This window comes from Hemiscyllium ocellatum, chromosome 9, assembly GCF_020745735.1.
Source record: "Hemiscyllium ocellatum isolate sHemOce1 chromosome 9, sHemOce1.pat.X.cur, whole genome shotgun sequence".
NCBI lineage: Eukaryota > Metazoa > Chordata > Chondrichthyes > Orectolobiformes > Hemiscylliidae > Hemiscyllium > Hemiscyllium ocellatum.
In genome coordinates, this window is record NC_083409.1 from 25,068,858 (window position 1) to 25,090,488 (window position 21,631).

At 46.0% G+C, this 21,631-nt stretch overlaps 1 protein-coding gene across 1 annotated transcript in view; it reads right to left on the reverse strand.

The window, feature by feature from the left end:
* LOC132818937 (solute carrier family 53 member 1-like) overlaps positions 1 to 21,202 on the reverse strand; it is a 305,740-nt gene extending 284,538 nt beyond the window's left edge. The window contains exon 1 of the mRNA XM_060830078.1: positions 20,864 to 21,202. Within this exon, the coding sequence (XP_060686061.1) occupies positions 20,864 to 20,932 (69 nt within the window). The 5' untranslated portion in view covers positions 20,933 to 21,202. The remainder of the gene's footprint in view (positions 1 to 20,863) is intronic.
* Between the last annotated feature and the right edge of the window lie 429 nt (positions 21,203 to 21,631).

A 21,631-nucleotide genomic window follows, 5' to 3' on the forward strand; every position in this document is an offset into this window, starting at 1 on the left:
AACAAGTCCACACCGACCCGCCGAAGCGCAACCCACCCATACCCCTACATTTACCCCTTACCTAACACTACGGGCAATTTAGCATGGCCAATTCACCTGACCCGCACATCTTTGGATTGTGGGAGGAAACCGGAGCACCCGGAGGAAACCCACGCACACACGGGGAGAACGTGCAAACTCCACACAGTCAGTCGCCTGAGTCGGGAATTGAACCCAGGTCTCAAGCGCTGTGAGGCAACAGTGCTAACCACTGTGCCACCAATGAAATATTGGATAATACAGATTGAGTCAAAAAGCAACATTTGGCAACTTTTTAAAAAATAAATTGCATCTTCAAAATTCATCAGAATTAGGTGACTGTTTACACTCATTCTAACACAGTACCAACTCAATCAGCTCTTTAAACCAGTGTGGAAAGGGCTGCTATCTAGTCACACAGTTTCAAATGAAACAGGAAATAAACAACTTGAAACATTTTATACCTATTGCAATTTCAAAACAAAATTTTAAGCTTTTCAATTATTATGGCATAATTAATGGTAGGTTCTAACTTCATTGTAATAGTCAACTATCCAAAAAACAGAATATATACAGTCTCAGTCGGTGAGTGCGAGAATCCAGATGGCCATATTGCCTGTCCAGTGCCAAGGTTCAGGACATCTGTACTGATTTAGAAAGAAAGATAAAGTTGGAGGATGGGATTCTGTTATTGTGATCCAGTTGGATACCAACACCAGTCGAACTAGAAAAGAGGTTTTGTTGAGACGTTATGAAGCTAGGGACAAAACTGAAAATGAGAATTTTAAAGGTAATACTCTCCGAATTATTGGTGTATTGCCAATTGGTATAGAGTAAATAAGATGACAGATAAATGCAGAAAATGTTGAAGAAATGCAGCAGGTCTGGCAACATCTGTAAGGGGAAACACAAAGTTGACATTTTGAATCTGATATGATTCCTTTTCTCTCCAGAGAAGCTGCCAGACCTGCTGAGTTTCTCCAGCATTTTCTGTGTTTGTATCAAACTTCCAGCATCTGCTATATTTTGCTTTTATTAAAGATGAAGGAGTGGCTCAAAGACTGGTGTGGGAGAAATGGGCTTCAGTTCATGGAGCATTCGCGCCAGTACTAGTGAAAGCAGAGCTGTACTTTTGAGATGGCTTACATAAATGCAATTACTGTTTGATTTCTATCTTTCTGCCTTGACAGCAAAATAACCTAATTTCATTTCACTCTAATTTTTGGAACAAACAACCAGGACTGCACAATGCTATTGGACAATATACAAATCAATACCACCTTCTCTCCACTGTGATGTTAGCTCTATTCTCATGAGGAGATCGTGAGGACTGCAGATGTTGGAGAGTCAGTGGATAAAATGTGGCGCTGGAAAAAGTCCAACAGGTCAGGCTGCATCCAAGCAGCATGAGTCAATGTTTTGTACAAGACCCTTCATCAGGACTGAAGGAGGGAAAGGGGCGGGGAAAAGGGTCTGGGGGAATGGTAGGTGGGACAGTGATAGGTGGTTGCAGGTAGGAGGTGATTGTGATAGGTCAGTGAAAAGGATGGAATGGATAAGTGGGAAGGAAGTTGGACAGGTAAGTCAGGTCAAAAGCACAGTCCTTGAGTCAGAAGGTTGGATCTGGGACGGTGTGGGGAGATTTGGAAATTGGTGAGTTCAACGATGAAGGGTCATGCCCAAAACGTCGCCACTCCTGCCCCTCTGATCTATCGCTATCCCACCTTGCTTTCCCCCAGCCTCACCACCTTATCTATTTCTCAGCCCCCTTTCCCCTCCCCAGTCCTGATGAAGGGTCCTGCCCAAAATGTCGTCTCTCCTGTTCAACTACACGGCCTCAACATTGAATTCACCTGTTTCCAAATCTCCCCATCCTCAACCCCAATCCAGATCCAACCTCCTGACTCGACACCATCCTCTTGACCTGACTTACCTGTCCATCTTCATTCCCATCGATCCACTTCGCTGAACTATCACCTCTTACCTGCATCCACCTATCGCCATCCCATCTACATTTCCCCCAGCCCCACCATTCCCAGCCATTTATTTCTCAGCCTCCTTCCTCCTTCCCAATCCTGATGAATGATCCTGCCCGAAACATCAATTCTCCTGCTCCTCGGATGCTGCCTGACCTGTAGTGCTTTTTCCAGTGCCACATTTTATCAACTCTATTCTCATTAAACCACTTTAACACTGATTACTGCATGCACAACACAACATTAGTATTGTCCCCAGCACCTCTCTGTGCAGAATAAACTGATTTACTTTGCAGCCTCTCATACTAAGCAGCATTCTGCCAAGATCAGAAATGTACTGTTATATTATTGTCCCAAACACTGCCAGCTGCATTCACAATGGTTTAATGTATTTCACATACAATAGACAGTTATACGCAAGATGCAATCTATTAAAGAGCTCAAATCTCTTGAACCCAAATTAAAAATCCATAATGCTTTACTGTTCATCTCCAATGAGTACTGGTAACACTTTCTTTCATGACTACTTCTGACCAAAATATTTGAGCCAATGCAACACACTACTTGGAACCATCCTCAGTTCAAAGTTCATTATTGACTGAAACATGTGTTAAAATGTTGTGCTGCATTTCAATAAGTATATTGTAAACCCTCAAACAAAAATAAAGAGAAAACTCTAAGAAAGACATCAACTCAGATGGAACAGAGCTAGACACAGGGTCACCACAGGGTGCTATACTGTATTGGATGAGCCTGTGTTTACTGAAAGGCAGATATGTGGTGGTATGTGAAGTCACTGAAATACAGTTATTGTAACTTGTGTGCCAAATGCCTGAAATCACATACGCTACAACTTCCTCTCAAAAATGTAATCTTATCATTAAAAACGCTACATTCAAGAAAAACAGAATGGAAACAAATCATTTGATAGCACAAATGTGTCAAACTTTATACCTTGTTTGTATTATTGAAAGTGCTGATTGCTATTCTTATTGTTTTTAGATAAACCATTTGTCTATAGCATGTAAATGCATAATCATGCTCAAGAATCCCTAAATCAAGGTTCTGAAAATCTGTATATTGCTTAAGAGACAAACATGTTACCAAAGGTTTTTATCTTTACACTCACCAGGCTAAACACAAGAATACTAAATTTTAAACAACTTTGTCTGCCATACTAATAAGGGCCTTTATACAGCCATGATGATTCTGTTTAATGAATCGGGTAACCAAAGAGAAAAAATTACGAACACATAAACATGAACCAATTTATGCTCTCGATAGTTGAGGGCTAATACTCTGTTTCGTTGAGTCGTATTATTATTATTGTCATGATTTGTTAGTTAGTTATTATTTATTTATGTAATTAGTGGGTTCCTTTGTACTGTTTTGAATTATTTTGTTTTGTATTATGTTTTTGTAATATCCAAAATATAATTTTTTCAACAAAATATATTATTTTAAAATTCAAACAACTACAACTTATACAAAAGAATACAACACTGACCAGTTGGCAAATCAACATTGATTGACTGAGGTGTAACCATAAATATTGCAAGAAGGAGATTGGTGGCTCCCAAGCTTCTGAGTAATTCAAAAAAAGCAACAAACCTTGAACATATCCTAACTGTTTTTCAAGAATGAGTAACAAGTTAAGTTCTTTAAAAAGAAATACAATGTGAACAAAGAAAATGAGAGAATAGAAACAGGCCCTTCGGCCCTCCAAGCCTGCACTGATCCAGATCCTCTATCTAAACCTGTCGCCTATTTTCCAAGGATCTGTACCCCTCTGTTCCCTGCCCATTCATGTATCTGTCTAGATACATCTTAAATGAGTACTATGCCTGCCTCTACACCTCCAGTGGCAACACGTTCCAGGTGTCCATCACCCTTTGCGGAAACAACTTTCCATGCACATGTCCCTGCAACTTTTTCCCTCTCACCTTGAACATGTGACTCCGAGCAATTGAGCCCCCCACTCAGGATGGATAGCAAGAAGCTTTATCCCAGTTTATACCTCTCATGATTTTGTAGATCTCAATCAGGTCCCCCCACCCCCAACCATCATCTTTCTAATGAAAATAATCCTAATCTACTCAATCTCTACTCATAGCTAGTGTCCTCCGTACCAAGTAACATCCTGGTGAACCTCCTCTGCAACCTTTTCAAAGCATCACATCCTTTTAGTCATTGTACGCAGTATTCCAAATGTGGCCAAACCAAAGTCCTATACAGCGGTAACATGACCTGCCAACTCTTATACTCAATATCTCCGTCTAATGAAGGAAAGCATGACATATGACTTCTTGACCACTCTATCGACCTGTGTTGCCACCTTCAGGGTACAATGGATCTGAATATCCAGATCTCTCCGTACATCAATTTTCCCCAGGGCTTTTCTATTTACCATATAGTTCGCTCTTGAATCTGGTCTTCCAAAACACATCACCTCGCATTTGCCTGCATTGATCTCCATCTGCCATTTCTCTGTCCAACTCTCCAATCTATCCACATGTATTCTCCGACAGTCCCCTTCAGCATCTGCTACTCCACCAATCAGTGTCATCGGCAAACTTGCCAATGAGGCAATCTACACCTTCCTCCAAATCATTTAGGTATATCACAAACAACAGTGCTCCCAGCACAGATCACTGTGGAACACCACTGCTCACAGATCTCCATTTGGGAAGCTCCCTTCCATGACTCTCTGTCTCCTGCTGCCCAGCCAGTTCTCTATCCATCTAGTTAGTACACCCTGGACACCAGATAAAAACAATGATTGCAGATGCTGGAAACCAGATTCTGAATTAGTGGTGCTGGAAGAGCATGGCGGTTCAGGCAGCAGCCAAGGAGCAGTAAAGTCGATGTTTTGGGCAAAAGCCCTTCATCAGGAATAAAGACAGAGAGCCTGAAGCGCGAAGAGAAAGGCTAGAGGAGGGTGAGGGTGGGGAGAAAGTAGCTTAGAGTACAATAGGTGAGTGGGGGAGGGGATGAAGGTGATAGGTCAGGGAGGTGAGGGTGGAGTGGATAGGTGGAAAAGGAGATAGGAAGGTAGGACAAGTCATGGGACAGTGCTGAGCTGGAAGTTTGGAACTAGGGTGAGGTGGGGGAAAGAGGAAATGAGGAAACAGTTGAAGTCCACATTGACGCCCTAGGGTTGAAGTGTTCTGAGGCGGAAGATGAGGCGTTCTTCCTCCAGGCGTCTGGTGGTGAGAGAGTGGCGGTGAAGGAGGCCCAGAACTTCCATGCCCTCGGCAGAGTGGGAGGGGGAGTTGAAATGTTGGGCCACAGGGCAGTGTGATTGATTGGTGCGGGTGTCCCGGAGATGCTCCCTAAAGCGCTCTGCTAGGAGGCATGCAGTCTCCCCAATGTAGAGGAGACCGCATCAGGAGCAATGGATATAATAAATGATATTAGTGGATGTGCAGGTAAAACTTTGATGGATGTGGAAGGCTCCTTTAGGGCCTTGGATGGAGGGGAGGGAGGAAGTGGGTGCAGGTTTTGCAGTTCCTGCGGTGGCAGGGGAAGGTGCCAGGATGGGAGGGTGGGTTGCAGGGGGGCGTGGACCTGACCAGGTAGTCACGGAGGGAACGGTCTTTGCGGAAGGTGGAAAGGGGTGGGGAGTGAAAAAATCCCTGGTGGTGGGGGTGGTGGAAATGTCAGTGGATGATTTGGTTTATGCGAAGGTTGGTAGGGTGGAAGGTGAGCACCAGGGGCGTTCTATCCTTGTTACGGTTGGAGGGATGGGGTCTGAGGGTGGAGGTGCGGGATGTGGACGAGATGCGTTGGAGGGCATCTTTAACCATGTGGGAAGGGAAATTGCGGTCTCTAAAGGAGGAGGCCATCTGTTTGTTCTATGGTGGAACTGGGCCTCCTGGGAGCAGATACGGCGGAGGCGGAGGAATTGGGAATACAGGATGACATTCTTGCAAGAGGTAGGGTGGGAAGAGGTGTAATCCAGGTAGCTGTGGGAGTTGGTGGGTTTGTAAAAAATATCAGTGTCAAGTCGGTCATCATTAATGGAGATGGAGAGGTCCAGGAAGGGGAGGGAGGTGTCAGAGATGGTCCAGGTAAATTTAAGGTCAGGGTGGAATGTGTTGGTGAAGTTGATGAATTGCTCAACCTCCTCTCAGGAGCTCGAGGTGGCGCCAATGCAGTCAACAATGTAGCGGAGGAAGAGGTGGGGAGTGGTGCCGTTGTAATTACGGAAGATCGACTGTTCTACGTAGCCAACAAAGATACAGGCATAGGTGGGGCCCATACGCGTGCCCATGGCTACCCCTTTGGTCTGGAGGAAGTGGGAGGATTCAAAGGAGAAATTGTTAAGGGTGAGGACCAGTTCGGCCAAATGAATGAGAGTGTCGGTGGAAGGGTACTGGTGGGGACGTCGGGAGAGGAAAAAACTGAGGGCTTGGAGGCCCTGGTCATGGTGGATGGAGGTGTAGAGGGATTGTATATCCATGGTGAAGATGAAGCGGTGGGGGCCCGAGAAACGGAAGTCTTGGAGGAGGTGGACGGCGTGAGTGGTGTCTCGAATGTATGGGGGGACAGGACAGTGTCGAGGTAGGTAGAGATGAGTTCAGTGGGGCAGGAGCATGCTGAGACAATGGGTCGGCCATGCTTGTGGATCTTGGGATGGAGGTAGAAGCTGACAGTGCTGGGTTCCCAGACTATGAGGTTGGAAGCTGTGGGTGGGAGATCTCCTGAGGTGATGAGGTTCTGTATGGTTTGGGAGATGATGGTTTGGTGATGGGGGGTGGGGTCATGGTCGAGGGAGCGGTAGGAAAAGGTGTCTTCGAGTTGGCGTTTGGCTTCAGCGGTGTAGAGGTCAGTGCGCCAGACTACCACTGCGCCCCCTTTATCTGCTGGCTTGATGGTGAGGTTAGGATTGGAGTGCTGCGCGTTGTGAGGGTGAGAGGTTGGAGTGGGGGAGGGGGAGGGGTAGACAGGTTGAGGCGGTTAATGTCCCGGTGGCAGTTGGAAATGAAGAGGTCGAGGGCAGATTATAGGCCAGCGCGGGGTGTCCGGGTGGATGCAGTGTGTTGGAGGTAAGCGAAGGGATCCTCAGAAGGTGGGCGGGAGTCCTGATTGTGAAAGTAAGCTCGGAGGCAGAGGCAGCAGAAGAAGTATTCGACGTCATGGCACGTATTAAATTCATTGAGGCGTGGACGGAGGGGGAAAAAGGCGAGTCCTTTGCTGAGGACTAATTTCTCTGCCCTTATATTCTATTACTTACCTTAAAAAATATAATAAATAGTCCAAGTCGGAAAGGGGCCATACTGGACCTGGTGTTGGGGAATGAGCCCAGTCAGGTGGCGGGAGTTTCAAGGATGCTGCAAAGATATCTGTTATGGCCCCAGCTATTTCCACTCTTGGTTCCCTCTGTAACCTGGAATAGTTCCCATCCAGACCTGGGGACTTGTCCACCTTAAAGACTTTTAGACTACCCAACACTTCTTCCCACCTCATGCTGACTTGAGCTAGAGTAATAAAACATCCATCCCCAACCTCAACATCCATCATGTCCCTTGCTTCGGTGAATACAGACATAAAGTACTCACCCATTTTCTCTGACTCCATGCATAACTCCCCTCCTTTGTCCTTGAGGGGCCAATACTTTCTCCAGTTACCCCCCTACTTCTTATATACACATAGAAGATTTTGGGATTTTCCTTAACCCTGTTTGCTAAAGATATTTCATGATCCCTTTTAGCCCTCTTAATTCCTCATTTCAGATTGGTCCTACTTTCCCGATATTCTTCCCAAGCTTAGTCTGTTTTCAGTTGCCTAGACCTTATGTACGCTTCCTTTTTCCTCTTAGCTAGTCTCACAATTTCACCTGTCATCCATGATTTCCTAATCTTGCCATTTCAATCCCTCATTTTCACAGGGATATGTCTGTCCTTAATTCTAATCCATCTCTCATTAGACGCTTCCCACATATGAAATGTGGATTTACCCTCAAACAGCTGCTCCCAATCCACATTCCCCAGCTCCTGCCAAATTTTGCCATGGGCCTTCCCCCATATTTGGCACTCTTCCTTTAAGACCACTTTTGTCTTTGTCCAAGAGTATTCTCAAATATACGGAATTGTGATCTTTACTCCCAAAGTAATCCCCCACTGAAACTTCACCACCTGGCCAAGTCATTCCCCAACACTAGATCCAGTACGACCCCTTCCTGAGTTGGACTATTTACACACTACTCTACATTTTTTTTTAGGTGAGTAATAGAATATAAGGGCAGCGATATTATGCTGAAACAGTTAAAATAGTAATTAGACCACAGCTAGAGAACTGTGCATGTTTATTTATGGAAAGGACACGATCATAGAATTTTAACTATGAGAGAATGTTACAGGATGTCCATTTGTTTTTTCTTCTATAACAGAAAAAGCGGAGGGAAGATTTAATTGAAATACATAAAGTTCTGAGCCTCCTCCCTCAATTCCCTTAGTATAAAGGTCAATAATCAGAAGGTACTGATCTCAAGTAATTATTAGAGGAATATTGAGGGTTATTGAGAAGAAATGCTTTTGTTGGGAGTCTTGGCCATATTTGAAACAATATCTGAATTGTATGCTTAAAATGCCCATTCCACAGGGCTATGAACTAAGAGCTAGGAAGTGGGATTAAATGGATTGCTCTTTTTTCATTGGCATAGACACAATGGACCATTTAGCCTCCTTCGTACTGTATATAGAGTCGGTTTTGATATAACATGATCGTTCAGCTCCCGTGCGATCCTGCATATAAGAGAATAGTGCAACAGCTGCACCATTTAAACTAAAGGGGCCGGAATTGCGTTATAGGCAATACAGGCAAGGAAAGTTTGCATTCTACAAATAACAATCTAAATTCTTCAACCACATTAAAGCCAATTCACATTGAAGAAACACGCATTATAGCAGAACTGACTGTTTATATGTATTCTGTATTACAAACTTGATTAATTACCATAAAATTGATTGTTAGTGTAGCCATTTGAACACAAGACTGTTCAGCAAGTGCAGCCTATTCACAAAATATCATCTAACAGTAGACATTTTGGTTGTGGGTTTTGCAATTATGTTCTGGTTAAATAGAGTCTGTACTTAGCCTTCTACAAACAACCAAAGAATCCATACTGGCAGACCTCTGTTTGGTCAATAAAGATGCACAGCATTGCTGCAGAAATATGCTTCATTTGTCCAAATCCATCCATGGTGCCAGATAGTAAGAAACTTAGGCTTTGGTCATCCTCATGTGCAGCTGCAACTATCTAAAACTGTGCAAATTATCAGAAGAGATACTGAGCAAGGATCCTACTGCTGTCCAGTTAGAATCACTCTCTCTTACAGGGCACTTGTTTGCAGGCTTTCTCAAGAGAGAGAGTAGATTCATTCAGTTATCATCAAAAGAATGTGCTAATATTTTTCAGGATGTAACATCACAAAATGCTACAACTGATTGCCTGGCAGTGCCTGGTCATTAAAAATTCTATGACAGTGAAAAAAAGTGATTTCTTAGTTTTTAAAATTCATTAACCTTTCTATAACATAGAAAAGAAAATAGCTGCCTGGATTATTCCAAGGTGTAATCCAATTTTAGGATTCAGCCAAAAGACAACCACAAACAAACTAAGCCTACAGAATTGCTGACATACTCTACACACTTCAATTGTACTATACATAAGCAGTAATGACAACATTCCCAAACACTCATTTTAAAGTTCCTGCTGAATTACTAAAGCATATCCCTCTCTATAATTATATAGATACACGGTTTCCTTTAGTGTAAACCACACTGTCTCCTGTCAAAATCCTGCATGTTTTATTTTATTCTGTTACCTAAATGTGTCTTTTGTGACATTCAATCCCCAGATCAGACTTAAATTGCCTTCAAATATCTATAACATTACAAATGTTATAATATATACAGTAACAAGTTGCATTCACATTAGTGATTTCAACATTAAGATAACAAATGGAAAGGTGAACATAATGGGTACTATGCCAGCGAGAGAAAGTTATGAGGGCTGGCCAAAAGCTGGATCAAAGAGTTGAGGTTTGGACCTTTCCATATAGTTGGGCTTAGGTAGAAAAATCCAAAGATTAGGACTGGCATGGCTGATGACTTTGTTACCAGTAATGGGATAACAGAAGCATATAACTAAATAAAAGAGCCAAAGTCAGAGGAACTGTGCTTATTGGGTTACAAACAGCCAAAGCAGGTTGGAGAGGTTCATGATTGAAAACTTGTCTAGATGCACTAACCAACCCATGAGGTCATGAATGTTTCTCCAAACACAGATATATGGAGGCAGTTGATAATGCAGAGATAGTTAACCTTTTTTTATCCTGCCTACCACTGGTGAGAGTCTAAAGCTAAGCTCAGATCAAAACAGTACCTGTCAAGGTTGCAAATGAACCCAAGACAATGACCAAAAAAGAATCAATGAAAGTGAAAGGAACCAATGGCAAGGGAGAAAAACAATGGCTGAAGACACTGATCACAATTTTCGTGAACACCATTTGTACAAACCTGATACTGTACACAGTAATTAGAAGTGCTTAGCCTTTCTTAAAAATACAAAAGCTGCCATATAACATTCCAGACTGACAGACGATGAATTCCAGACATACAGATATGCAGCTGAAGGTCACAACTGACTGAAGTAGGAGCAGTCGTCCCCAGTGCCAAATCATTAGTAGCACTGTTCCTATAAGGATAAAACATCGCTATCTTCAGTTATCCTGGGTCAGCTAATGAGTTAGAGGTTTACAGCATAGAAACAGGCTCTTCAGCCCAACCCAGCTTTCACAATTAATCTAGTCCCATTTGATTGTGTTTGGTCCAAAGCTTCCATGGCAAACCATAAGACCAAAAGATATAAGAGCAGGAATTAAGCCATTCAGCCCATCAAGTCTGTTCTGTCATTCAATCATGGCTGATAAGTTTCTCAATTTCCTTGGTACTAATATACATATCTATCTCTCTGTCTTAAATACACTCAATGACTTGGCCTCCACAGCCTTCTGTGCCAAGAAATCCAGAGTTATGGGTGCTTGCTATATTGTGTGTAATATTCATGAAATTACTTTGTCCATTTTATTCCCCCACTGATATTATTTCATAAAAATAATCACAGAATCACTAGAATGTGGAAGCAGGCCATTCAGCTCATCGAGTCCATACCAAACCTCTGAAAGGCATCCCTTCTACACACAGGCCCCTGCCAGATCCCTGAATTTCCCACGGCTAATCTACCTAGCCTACACATCCCTGAACACTACGGTCAATTTAGCACGGCCAATCCATCTAACCTGCAGATCTCTTGACTGTGTAAGGCAACCAGAGCACCTGGAAGAAAGCCACACAGACATGGAGACAACGTGCAAATACTACAGAGAGTTCCCCAAGCGTGGAATTGAACTTGAGGTCCCTGGCACTGTGAGGCAGCAGTACTAACCACTAAGGCACCATGCCACCCACAATATATGTTTTGCATAAATAATAATAATGTCAGTTTGGGACACATTAAATAGTGAAATTAACAAAATTGTCATTGCATTCGACATCTTGGTTATTCTCACTAAGTTATCATTGAACGCTGCATAAATCAAAAAGGGGACAATACTAAAGCAACTACAGATGGTTTCCCTGGTGAGAGGTTCAGTAACCAGAGGATACAGATTTAAAATAATTGGCAAAAAAGAGGAACAATGACAGGAATCACAGCAAGTTATGATTTCAAATGCACTGTTTGAAAGAGTGCTGGAAGCAGTTTCTTCAAAAGACAATTGGATATACTGAAAAAAAGAATAGGTTTGCAGAGCAACAAGAGCAGAGAAGAGAAGTGAATTGGGTAGCCACTTTAAAGCATAACGACCTGAATGATCTCATTCCACGCTGTGTGATTCTATAGGAACACAACATACAGGAGCCGGAGTAGACCACATAATTTTTCAATTTTTAATATGATCATGATTTATCTTTGGCTTCGAATCCACTTTCCCACTCACTTCATATGTCCCGTTGATTCTGAGACTAATGATCTATCAAGCGCAGCCTTAAATATATTCACCGATGGGGTATCCATCACCCTCTGGGTGAGAATTCCATTGATTAACAATCCTTTGGAGTGAAAAAATTTCTTCTCATCTCTGTTCTAAATGACTGATTCTTTATTCTGAGACAGCTCCCAATTTTCCTGATCGCCCAGCTAGAAGAAACAGTTGTCTGTCCTGTCAAGCTCCATTGCAATCTTGTATGTCCCAAACAGATTAACTCTCATTCTTCCAAACACCAAACAATGTAGGTCTGTTTTTATTATTCCAAGGGATATGGGCATCGCTGACTAGACCAGCATTTGTTACTCATCCCCAACTGCCTCAAGATGATGTTGAGGAGTCCCCTCCTTGAAACACTGCAGTTCTTATAGTATAGATACATCCACAGTGCCATTAGGCAGGACTTCCAGAATTGTGACCCAGTGACAGTGGAGGAATGGCAATATATTTCCAAGCCAGGATGGTGCGTTGCTTGGGGTGGACCTCGCAGATGGTGTTCCCATATAGCTATTGACCTTGCGCTTCTAGGTGGTAGAGCTCCCTCCCTGACACATACACTCTCCCATCTCTCCTCCCTCACCACCTTACCCCACCCCAAACTTCAGTCATATGTACACATACCCCTCACAGCCTTGCAGGTTCAGAGATCGTCACTGCCATCATGACTCATAGATTCCCCAAAGTGTGGAAACAGGTCATTTGGCCCAACAAGTCCACACTGACCTTCCAAACAGTAACCCACCCAAGCCCATTCCCCTACCCTATTGCTCTACATTTCCCAAGTAATAGACCTAACCTATACATCCCTCAACACATTGGGCAATTTAGCGTGGCCAATTCACCTAACCTGCACATCTTTGGATTGTGAGAGGAAACCGGAGCACCCAGAAGAAACCCATGCAGACACAGAGAGAATGTGCAAACTCCATACAGACAGTCACCCAAGGCTGGAATCAAACCCTGCCCCCTGATGCTGTGAGGCAGCAGTGCTAACCACTGAGCCACCATGCCGATTGTTGACTCTCAGGGAAGACAGTACTTCTACAAGAGGGATAGACTTTGGTCTGCTACTCAATTCGCTCTTTGTGCACAGCCTTGGCCCCCACAGCCATCAACATATACCTAGCCACGCCTCTTTTTGCACACCAGCACAGCAAATATGACATCCCTGCACTCTTGCTATTCTTGATAAAGCGGGATCTGAGGGTTACAGGAGTGGGAAGATATCCTCTGCCTTAGATTGTAAAGGTGACAGCTGGTCTGAACTTCAATATGCTTGGCTCCTCTCACAGGGAGCAAAGGGTAACCTGTGGAGAATTTCATAGTCGTGCACCCACAAACGGAATAGGACAGTGTCAAATGCCATGCCTCTTTCACCTGCCAAGCAGACTTTCCACCAATGGTGCCATTTTTGCTGTGAGGCTTCAACCTGAACCCAATGACGCATGCTTTCACACATTCTGCTCCTCCAATCAGAGACTGTTTCCCATACTTGCTGCTGATGGGCTTATTAGTAAAACTACCAGCAGCAAATTTAGGAGAGAAATGGCAATTCATTGAAGGAGTCTCATAAAATTTCATTATGGCCTTCATGTATTTCAAAACCCCAAATGCTTTGGCTGTGATGTACCAATTTAGGCAGCTTCTCATCACAAGACCACTCTGCCATCCCAGGAGGCACCAATCTACTGAACCTTCTCTGGACCATCTCCAATTCAAGGATCCCTTTTCATCATGGTGGGAGAGAAGGAGTGACATGCATCCATTACATCCCGAAGCCCCATTTCTAGACAGTCAATTCCTCCAGGATCCTGCATAAATATTTCTGACTCTCAGTTAGACTTGGAGAAGATCTAGCTTCCTTAATTGGATAGTTATAGAAGAAACATTACAAACATTAAAACTACACCTAACTCCTGGGCAATTATACAACTGACCTTTCCAATTTCTCTGCTGACTCCCTGATCCTCTGAATTCTTTGACCCCGATCCTCTCCACCCCTCACCAACCCTTCCCTTTGATCGTCGGATATCATCTTGACCTTACAGCTTCTCCAATTCTCTGAAATTTTAACCCTTATCTCTTGATTTGCCTAACACTCATACCCACATGTGACCCTCCAAACACCCGGACCTCCCGATTTAAACACCGACTAACCATGGCCTTACCAACCCAACCATCCAATTCCCTTCCCAATCCCTATCGCCCACCTCAAAATTCCCAACTAGTTCCTGACTCAACCTTTGCCATACTATTTGCCAATACCCACTTAAACACCGACATATTCACACATTCACTCACATTTATGCTAACACACTACATTCTGGGACATTTAAACTTAGCAGAATGTGACAGCTAGTGTCATATGGGGGAAGGCAGTTGCAGTGTAGCTTCATTATGAATTCTCTCTGCAAATCCCTCTGAAGATTTTTGCACTGACTGAACTTGGAAGAATCCCCCATCAGATACTGATCGAAGAAAAAAAGGAGAAAGTCAAGCAGGTAATTTTTTCGCATGGTCAACATTAGAAAAGGGATTTGTAATGCTGATTGGAATATTTTTTCATCACAAATAACTTACAATGATATAGTAGTTGTCTTTGCTTCATTGTCTTTTCTCAACCATCCATTGATGTTTGCTACACGACGTGACAGATGAACACACATCCATACTATGAGTAGTTTGCCTAGCATCAACAACATAGCATGATAAATTGTCTAAACTTTACAGGAGCATTACAAAGCAAGATTTGATAGAGTCTCTTAAGATCATATCAAGTCAGATGGCCAAATGTTTGGTCAAAGGCAAAAAATTGAGATTTAAAGGCTTCGGAAAGGAATTTCAGAGCCCCAGCCTTTGGCAGCAGCAGGCAACAGTCACTAATGCTGCAATAATTCAAATTTGCGATTCTCAAGAGACCAAAACTAAATGAATGCAGACCTGAGGACAACTTGTGAAACAGAAGAAGAATAGACTTCAACACTGAGATAAAAAGCTATTTTTAAAGTAAGCATGAGAAGGTACAAATCTAGACTCTGCCTAAGAGGGAACCAATATAGGTCAGCAAGCACAGGAATGATAGGTGCACAATGCTGGGAGTGACGAAGGACACGAATAGTGTTTACCGAAGGTATAATATGGAAGGCTGGACATCAGTGTACTCAACCATAGTCCAGGCTTTGCAAACAGCTGTGCAACACTAATGAGAGCCCAGAAAAATCTCAGCACAGAACTAGCAAAACAATTGCAGGTTGCCATAATTTTAAAAACTGGTATAGGATATACATATCATCTTTAGGCATATAAAAATCCACCACCAAACCAACAATTGTCAGCACACTGGATTAATTACAGAACCGGCACTTAAATTTAATTAGGTATGCCAGTCTCCACCATATCGTTAATTATAACTCAGCATTGTATAATGCTATCATTATTTTAATGTTTGGCACGTTTTAGTTTCATAAACATGCCACCTCACCCCGTAGAAAGTTGCAGCAATATTTGCAAATGTCTTGCCATTATCAAAGTGGGGGGGCCACCACAGTAAAAGGCACACAAACTCTTCCGTGCTTGTTGAGTTTTTTGCTTCAAATCAGGGAATAGTTTTGCAGGGAATGTCATCAAATTTCAGCTTTCATTGCATCTATTCTAAAATAAGCCCCTATTCTAATGAGAAGAGCCACTGTTTGCTAGACTGCATTACTGGCTTTTATTTCATATTACATACACAGACATTCATCAATACAGTCGTTCCAAACCATTTTTGCAGAGTTTATTTTTTCGGTGAGGTGTAATCCTTGACAGAAGTCAAGTGTGCCTAGCATTAGAATAATGATAGCATTATACTTTGCTGAATTATAAATAACTATAAGGTAGAGACAAACATAACTAATTAACTCATAAGTGCCAGTTCTGTAATTAATCCAATGCTCTGAAGATTATTGGTTTGGGGTTGGTTGAGGAATGATGTGTACATCCTATGTCTGTTTTTAAAAGTATAACAGCCTGCATAAAAACACATTCTTAACTCCCTTTTGTTTCTTACAGGTTGTGCAGTTTTTGTTCTGGCAACACAGTTTCAGCTGAGATAGTAATGCTTGACAAGCTGTTTAAAAAATTGTTTTGTGCAACTTTGAATGATGTGGAGTGTATTTCTTGAAACGGATGTGATTCCAATAGTTTTCAAACGGACATTTGATATGTCCTTGAAAAGGAAAAGATTGACAGGGTTACAACTGGATCGCTCTTTCCAAGAACTAGCACAGACATGATGGCTGTATGATTCTATGAAGTTATTCAACTGTTAGTAGTAAACTGACACACCCGGGCATGGGTCATCTCAGAAGGAGTACTATAACTAATTAGTTCTAGCTGGGGCTGCCGAGACTAAGCATGGCAACTCTCAATGACTTTGACCAACAAGCAAAAGATCAAAAGTAGTCTTCCTTTACTCTCTCTCATTCCTCTGTAAATCCAGACCCTCTTTTCCACTTGTTTTCAGATTTTTTGCAGAATACTGAAAATTCCTGATATACTACTGATTATATTGTGCTGTGATAATATCCCAACATTTACAATCGAGACTTTTACATTCAATATTCATGATTTTCTTCAGTATTTGCAGACACAAACATAGGTATAATGTAGTTATTTTAACTCAGACTCTACTCAAAAATTGTGTTCCCATCTATCAATCACCATTGCAATTTTACATTTTATATAGTGTTCAAAAAATGATGTTCAATGACAAAGGCTTACTATCAATCTAATGCTAAAATTCCACTCCCCAGCAGTCGCTCAAAAATGCAAAAAAAATCTGCTAATAGCTTATAATAAAGAATCTTTCCAGAAGTAGGCCCGAATACAGCTACTGCACATTAAAAGGCGAACTAAGCTATTCAAGCTTTTTACACAATTTCAAACCCAAATGTCTTGGAACGTAATATGAATTGTGTTTATTTTTCAATTCAATACTGCTTTTATCCTTTCATCCCTCCAAAATCAATTTACTGTGTCGAATATCTTTAATTTAATGAATCTCCTCCCATTCACAAAACATCACCACTAGATATTAGTCATAATAATGTACAGCACGGAAACAGACCCTTCAGTCCAATTCGTCCATGACGGCCAGATATCCTAAATTAATCTAGTTCCATTTGCCAGCACTTGGCCCATATCCCCCTAAATCCTTCCCATTCATGTACCCATCCACATGTCCTTTAAATGTTGTAATTGTACCAGCTTCCACCACTTCCTTTCACAGTTCATTCCATATACTTACCATCCTCTGAATGAAAAAGTTGCCCCTTAGGTCCCTTTTATATTTTTCCCCTCTCACCCTAATCCTATGCCCTCTAGTTCTGGATTCCCCCAACCCAGGGGAAAGACCCTGTCTATTTACCCTATCCCTGCCTTAATAAGCCTCTATAAGGTCACCCCTTGGCCTCTGACACTTCAGGGAAAACAACCTCTGCCCATTCTGCCTCTCCCTATAGCTCAAACTCTCCAACCCAGCAACATCCTTGTAAATCTTTTCCGAATCCTTTCAAGTTTTCAACATTCTTCCAATAGCAGGGAAGCTAGAATTGCACACTGTATTCTAAAAGTGGCCAAATCAATGTCCTGTACAGCCGCAACATGACCTCTCAACACCTATACTCAATGTTCTGACCAATAAAGGAGAGCATACCAAATGAAATGTCTTCTTCACGACCCTATCTACCTGAGACTCCACTTGCAAGGAACTATGAACCTGCACTCCAAGGTCACTGTTCAGCAACATTCTCTATCTGCAGTTCTTTGCATTTCCAGAGGTCTTGAGCATTACTACGGTTGGAGGACCATGTAGATCTCCATCTACAACACTTCATCTTCTCTCCCCACCCCCAAACAGACCACGAAACTCCTTCCCATTACCTCCACCACTAAAGACCACTCCCCAAAATCAATCCCCTATCTCCTCACTCACTCACTGTTCCCATCACTCTGCATCACCGACCAATCCATTCTTGGCTAACTGCCCTCAAGCCCTTTCCCATCTGTCTCACCTCCAATCTTTTCATTCCCCATCTGCTCCCCATCTCTCTTCATTCCTTACCTCTTTCCATTCACCCTCAAAACACCTCCCTTCTCACCTAGCAACCCCTTCCCCCCAATACGCCTTCACACTTCAGTTCCTCCCGCTCTCTCTCCCTCCTTTGCCCTCCAGCTTCTCCCTCTAGTCTCTCTCTCCCCTCCTTTGCCCCCAGCCTCTCAATCTCGCCTTTCTCTCTCTCCCTCGCCCTCCAGCCTCTCCATCTCGCCTCTCTCTCTCCCTTGCCCTCCAGCCTCTCTCTCTCCCTCCTTCACCCTCTCATCTCTGTCTCTCTCCCTTGCCCTCCCTTCATCCTCTCGACTCTCTCTCCCCCAGTCCTTCACCCTGCAGTCTCCCTCTCTCCCCCCCCTTCACCCTCCAGTCTCCCTCTCTCACACACTCTCCTTCACCCTCCAGTCTCCCTCTCTCCCCCTCTCCTTCACCCTCCAGTCTCCCTCTCTCTCCCACTCCTTCACTCTCCAGTCTCTCTCTCTCTCTCCCCCTCCTTCACCCTCCAGTCCCTCTCTCTCTCTCTCCCACTCCTTCACCCTCCAGTCTCCCTCTCTCTCTCCCACTCCTTCACCCTCCAGTCTCCCTCTCTCCCCCTCTCCTTCACCCTCCAGTCTCCCTCTCTCTCCCACTCCTTCACTCTCCAGTCTCACTCTCTCTCTCCCACTCCTTCACCCTCCAGTCTCTCTCTCTCTCCCCCCCCCCCTCCTTCACCCTCCAGTCTCCCTCTCTCTCTCTCCCACTCCTTCAGCCTCCAGTCTCCCTCTCTCTCTCTCCCTATCCTTCACCCTCCAGTCTCCCTCTCTCTCTCCCACTCCTTCACCCTCCCGTCTCCCTCTCTCCCCCCCTCCTTCACCCTCCCGTCTCCCTCTCTCCCCCCCCTCCTTCACCCTCCCGTCTCCCTCTCTCGCCCCCTTCACCCTCCCGTCTCCCTCTCTCCACCCCCTCCTTCACCCTCCCTCTCCCTCTCTCCACCCCCTCCTTCACCCTCCCGACTCCCTCTCTCCCCCCCTCCTTCACCCTCCCGTCTCTCTCTCCCCCCCCTCCTTCACCCTCCCGTCTCTCTCCCCCCCGTCCTTCACCCTCCAGTCTCTCTCCCCCCCCGTCCTTCACCCTCCCGTCTCTCTAACCCCCTCCTTCACCCTCCCGTCTCTCTACCCCCCTCCAGTCTCTCTCTCTCTCTCCCACTCCTTCACCCTCCCGTCTCCCTCTCCACCCCCCTCCTTCACCCTCCCCTCTCTCCCCCCCCCCTCCTTCACCCTCCCGTCTCTCTCCCCCCCTCCTTCACCCTCCCGTCTCTCTCCCCCCCCTCCTTCACCCTCCCGTCTCTCTCCCCCCCTCCTTCACCCTCCGTCTCTCTCTCCCCCCCCCTCCTTCACCCTCCCGTCTCTCTCCCCCCCCTCCTTCACCCTCCCGTCTCTCTCCCCCCCTCCTTCACCCTCCCGTCTCTCTACCCCCCTCCAGTCTCTCTCTCTCCCACTCCTTCACCCTCCAGTCTCTCTCTCTCTCTCTCCCCCCCTCTCTTCACCCTCCCGTCTCTCTCCCCCCCCTCCTTCACCCTCCCGTCTCTCTCCCCCTCTCCTTCACCCTCCCGTCTCTCTCCCCCTCTCCTTCACCCTCCCGTCTCTCTCCCCCCTCTCCTTCACCCTCCCGTCTCTCTCCCCCTCTCCTTCACCCTCCCGTCTCTCTCCCCCCCCTCCTTCACCCTCCCGTCTCTCTCCCCCCCTCCTTCACCCTCCCGTCTCTCTCCCCCCCCCTTCACCCTCCCGTCTCTCTCCCCCCCTCCTTCACCCTCCCGTCTCTCTCCCCCCCTCCAGTCTCTCTCCCCCCCTCCAGTCTCTCTCTCTCTCCCCCCCTCCTTCACCTTCCCGTCTCTCTACCCCCCTCCTTCACCCTCCCGTCTCTCTCTCTCTCCCCCCCCTCCTTCACCCTCCCGTCTCTCTCCCCCCTCCTTCACCCTCCCGTCTCTCTCCCCCCTCCTTCACCCTCCCGTCTCTCTCCCCCCTCCTTCACCCTCCCGTCTCTCTCCCCCCCCTCCTTCACCCTCCCGTCTCTCTCTCTCTCCCCTCCTTCACCCTCCCGTCTCTCTCCCCCCCCTTCACCCTCCCGTCTCTCTCCCCCCCTCCTTCACCCTCCCGTCTCTCTCCCCCCCTCCTTCACCCTCCCGTCTCTCTCTCCCCCTCCTTCACCCTCCCGTCTCTCTCCCCCCCTCCTTCACCCTCCCGTCTCTCTCCCCCCCTCCTTCACCCTCCCGTCTCTCTCCCCCCCTCCAGTCTCTCTCTCTCCCACTCCTTCACCCTCCAGTCTCTCTCTCTCTCCCCCCCTCCTTCACCCTCCCGTCTCTCTCCCCCCCTCCTTCACCCTCCCGTCTCTCTCCCCCCCTCCTTCACCCTCCCGTCTCTCTCCCCCCCCTCCTTCACCCTCCCGTCTCTCTCCCCCCCCCCTCCTTCACCCTCCCGTCTCTCTCCCCACCTCCTTCACCCTCCCGTCTCTCTACCCCCCTCCAGTCTCTCTCTCTCTCCCACTCCTTCACCCTCCAGTCTCTCTCTCTCTCTCCCCCTCCTTCACCCCCCACTCTCTCTCACTCCATCAACCCTCCTCACACTCTCTCTCTCACTCCAATCTGTCCTTCACTCATCCTCCAGTCTGTCCCTCATCCTCTTCTGTTCAGAGCTGTCCATTGTGCCATTAACCCGTGCGGCTCCCTGGCCGGTCGTGCCGCAGCTCACCTCGTACTGGATGTACTGTTTGCGCCATTCCGGCGTGATGTGGGCTGAGAGATGTTCGGCGAATTTCATGATCGATGTCTGTGTCCTGAAGATGGTCCTGCTTCCTTCCTTCCAACCCTCCCTTGACAGACACACAGGCGCGGATTACGGATCCCAGCAGCGAGTCGGGGGCATCCACCGGTTAACGACCATTCCTGGCCGGGTCCGCAGTGTCTCCTCTGCCCTGGGTGTTGCTGGCTCGCTTCCTCCTCTCAGTCGGGACAAGGGATCGTCACTCACTGTCGATCATCCGCCATCTTACTGACAAGACTCCACAACAAGCGCGTCAGCCGGCCAGAGCGCGCGTCACCCCCGCGCGCGCGAGCACGCCGCCCGCCCGCCTGCCTGCCGCAGCGCGCGCGACCGCGCAGTGACGACACGCCGCCAGGTCTCTTTCCCCCCTACCAGTCTGCGGGACTCCGCCTGCGTCTCGCGCCGGCGACCCCTGCCGGCCGTTGCCCGCAACCCCACGCGAAAACCCTCTCTTCCCACGCCGCGCTACGCCCCGCCCCTTTCTCAAACCCCCTCCATGCCTGACCCCGCCCACACTGGCCCCCTTCACTGCCACGCCCCCCCAGTCGTTAGCCCCGCCCCTTCCCGCTCCCGCCTCGACATGGTCCTGTGTACCTGTGGAACGGTGAGTCGTTGGTAAGTGCGCGCGAGCTAGTTTGTGTGTCTTTATTAATATTCATTTTTATTATATATTTTTTTAAAAACTGTTGGGGTTGA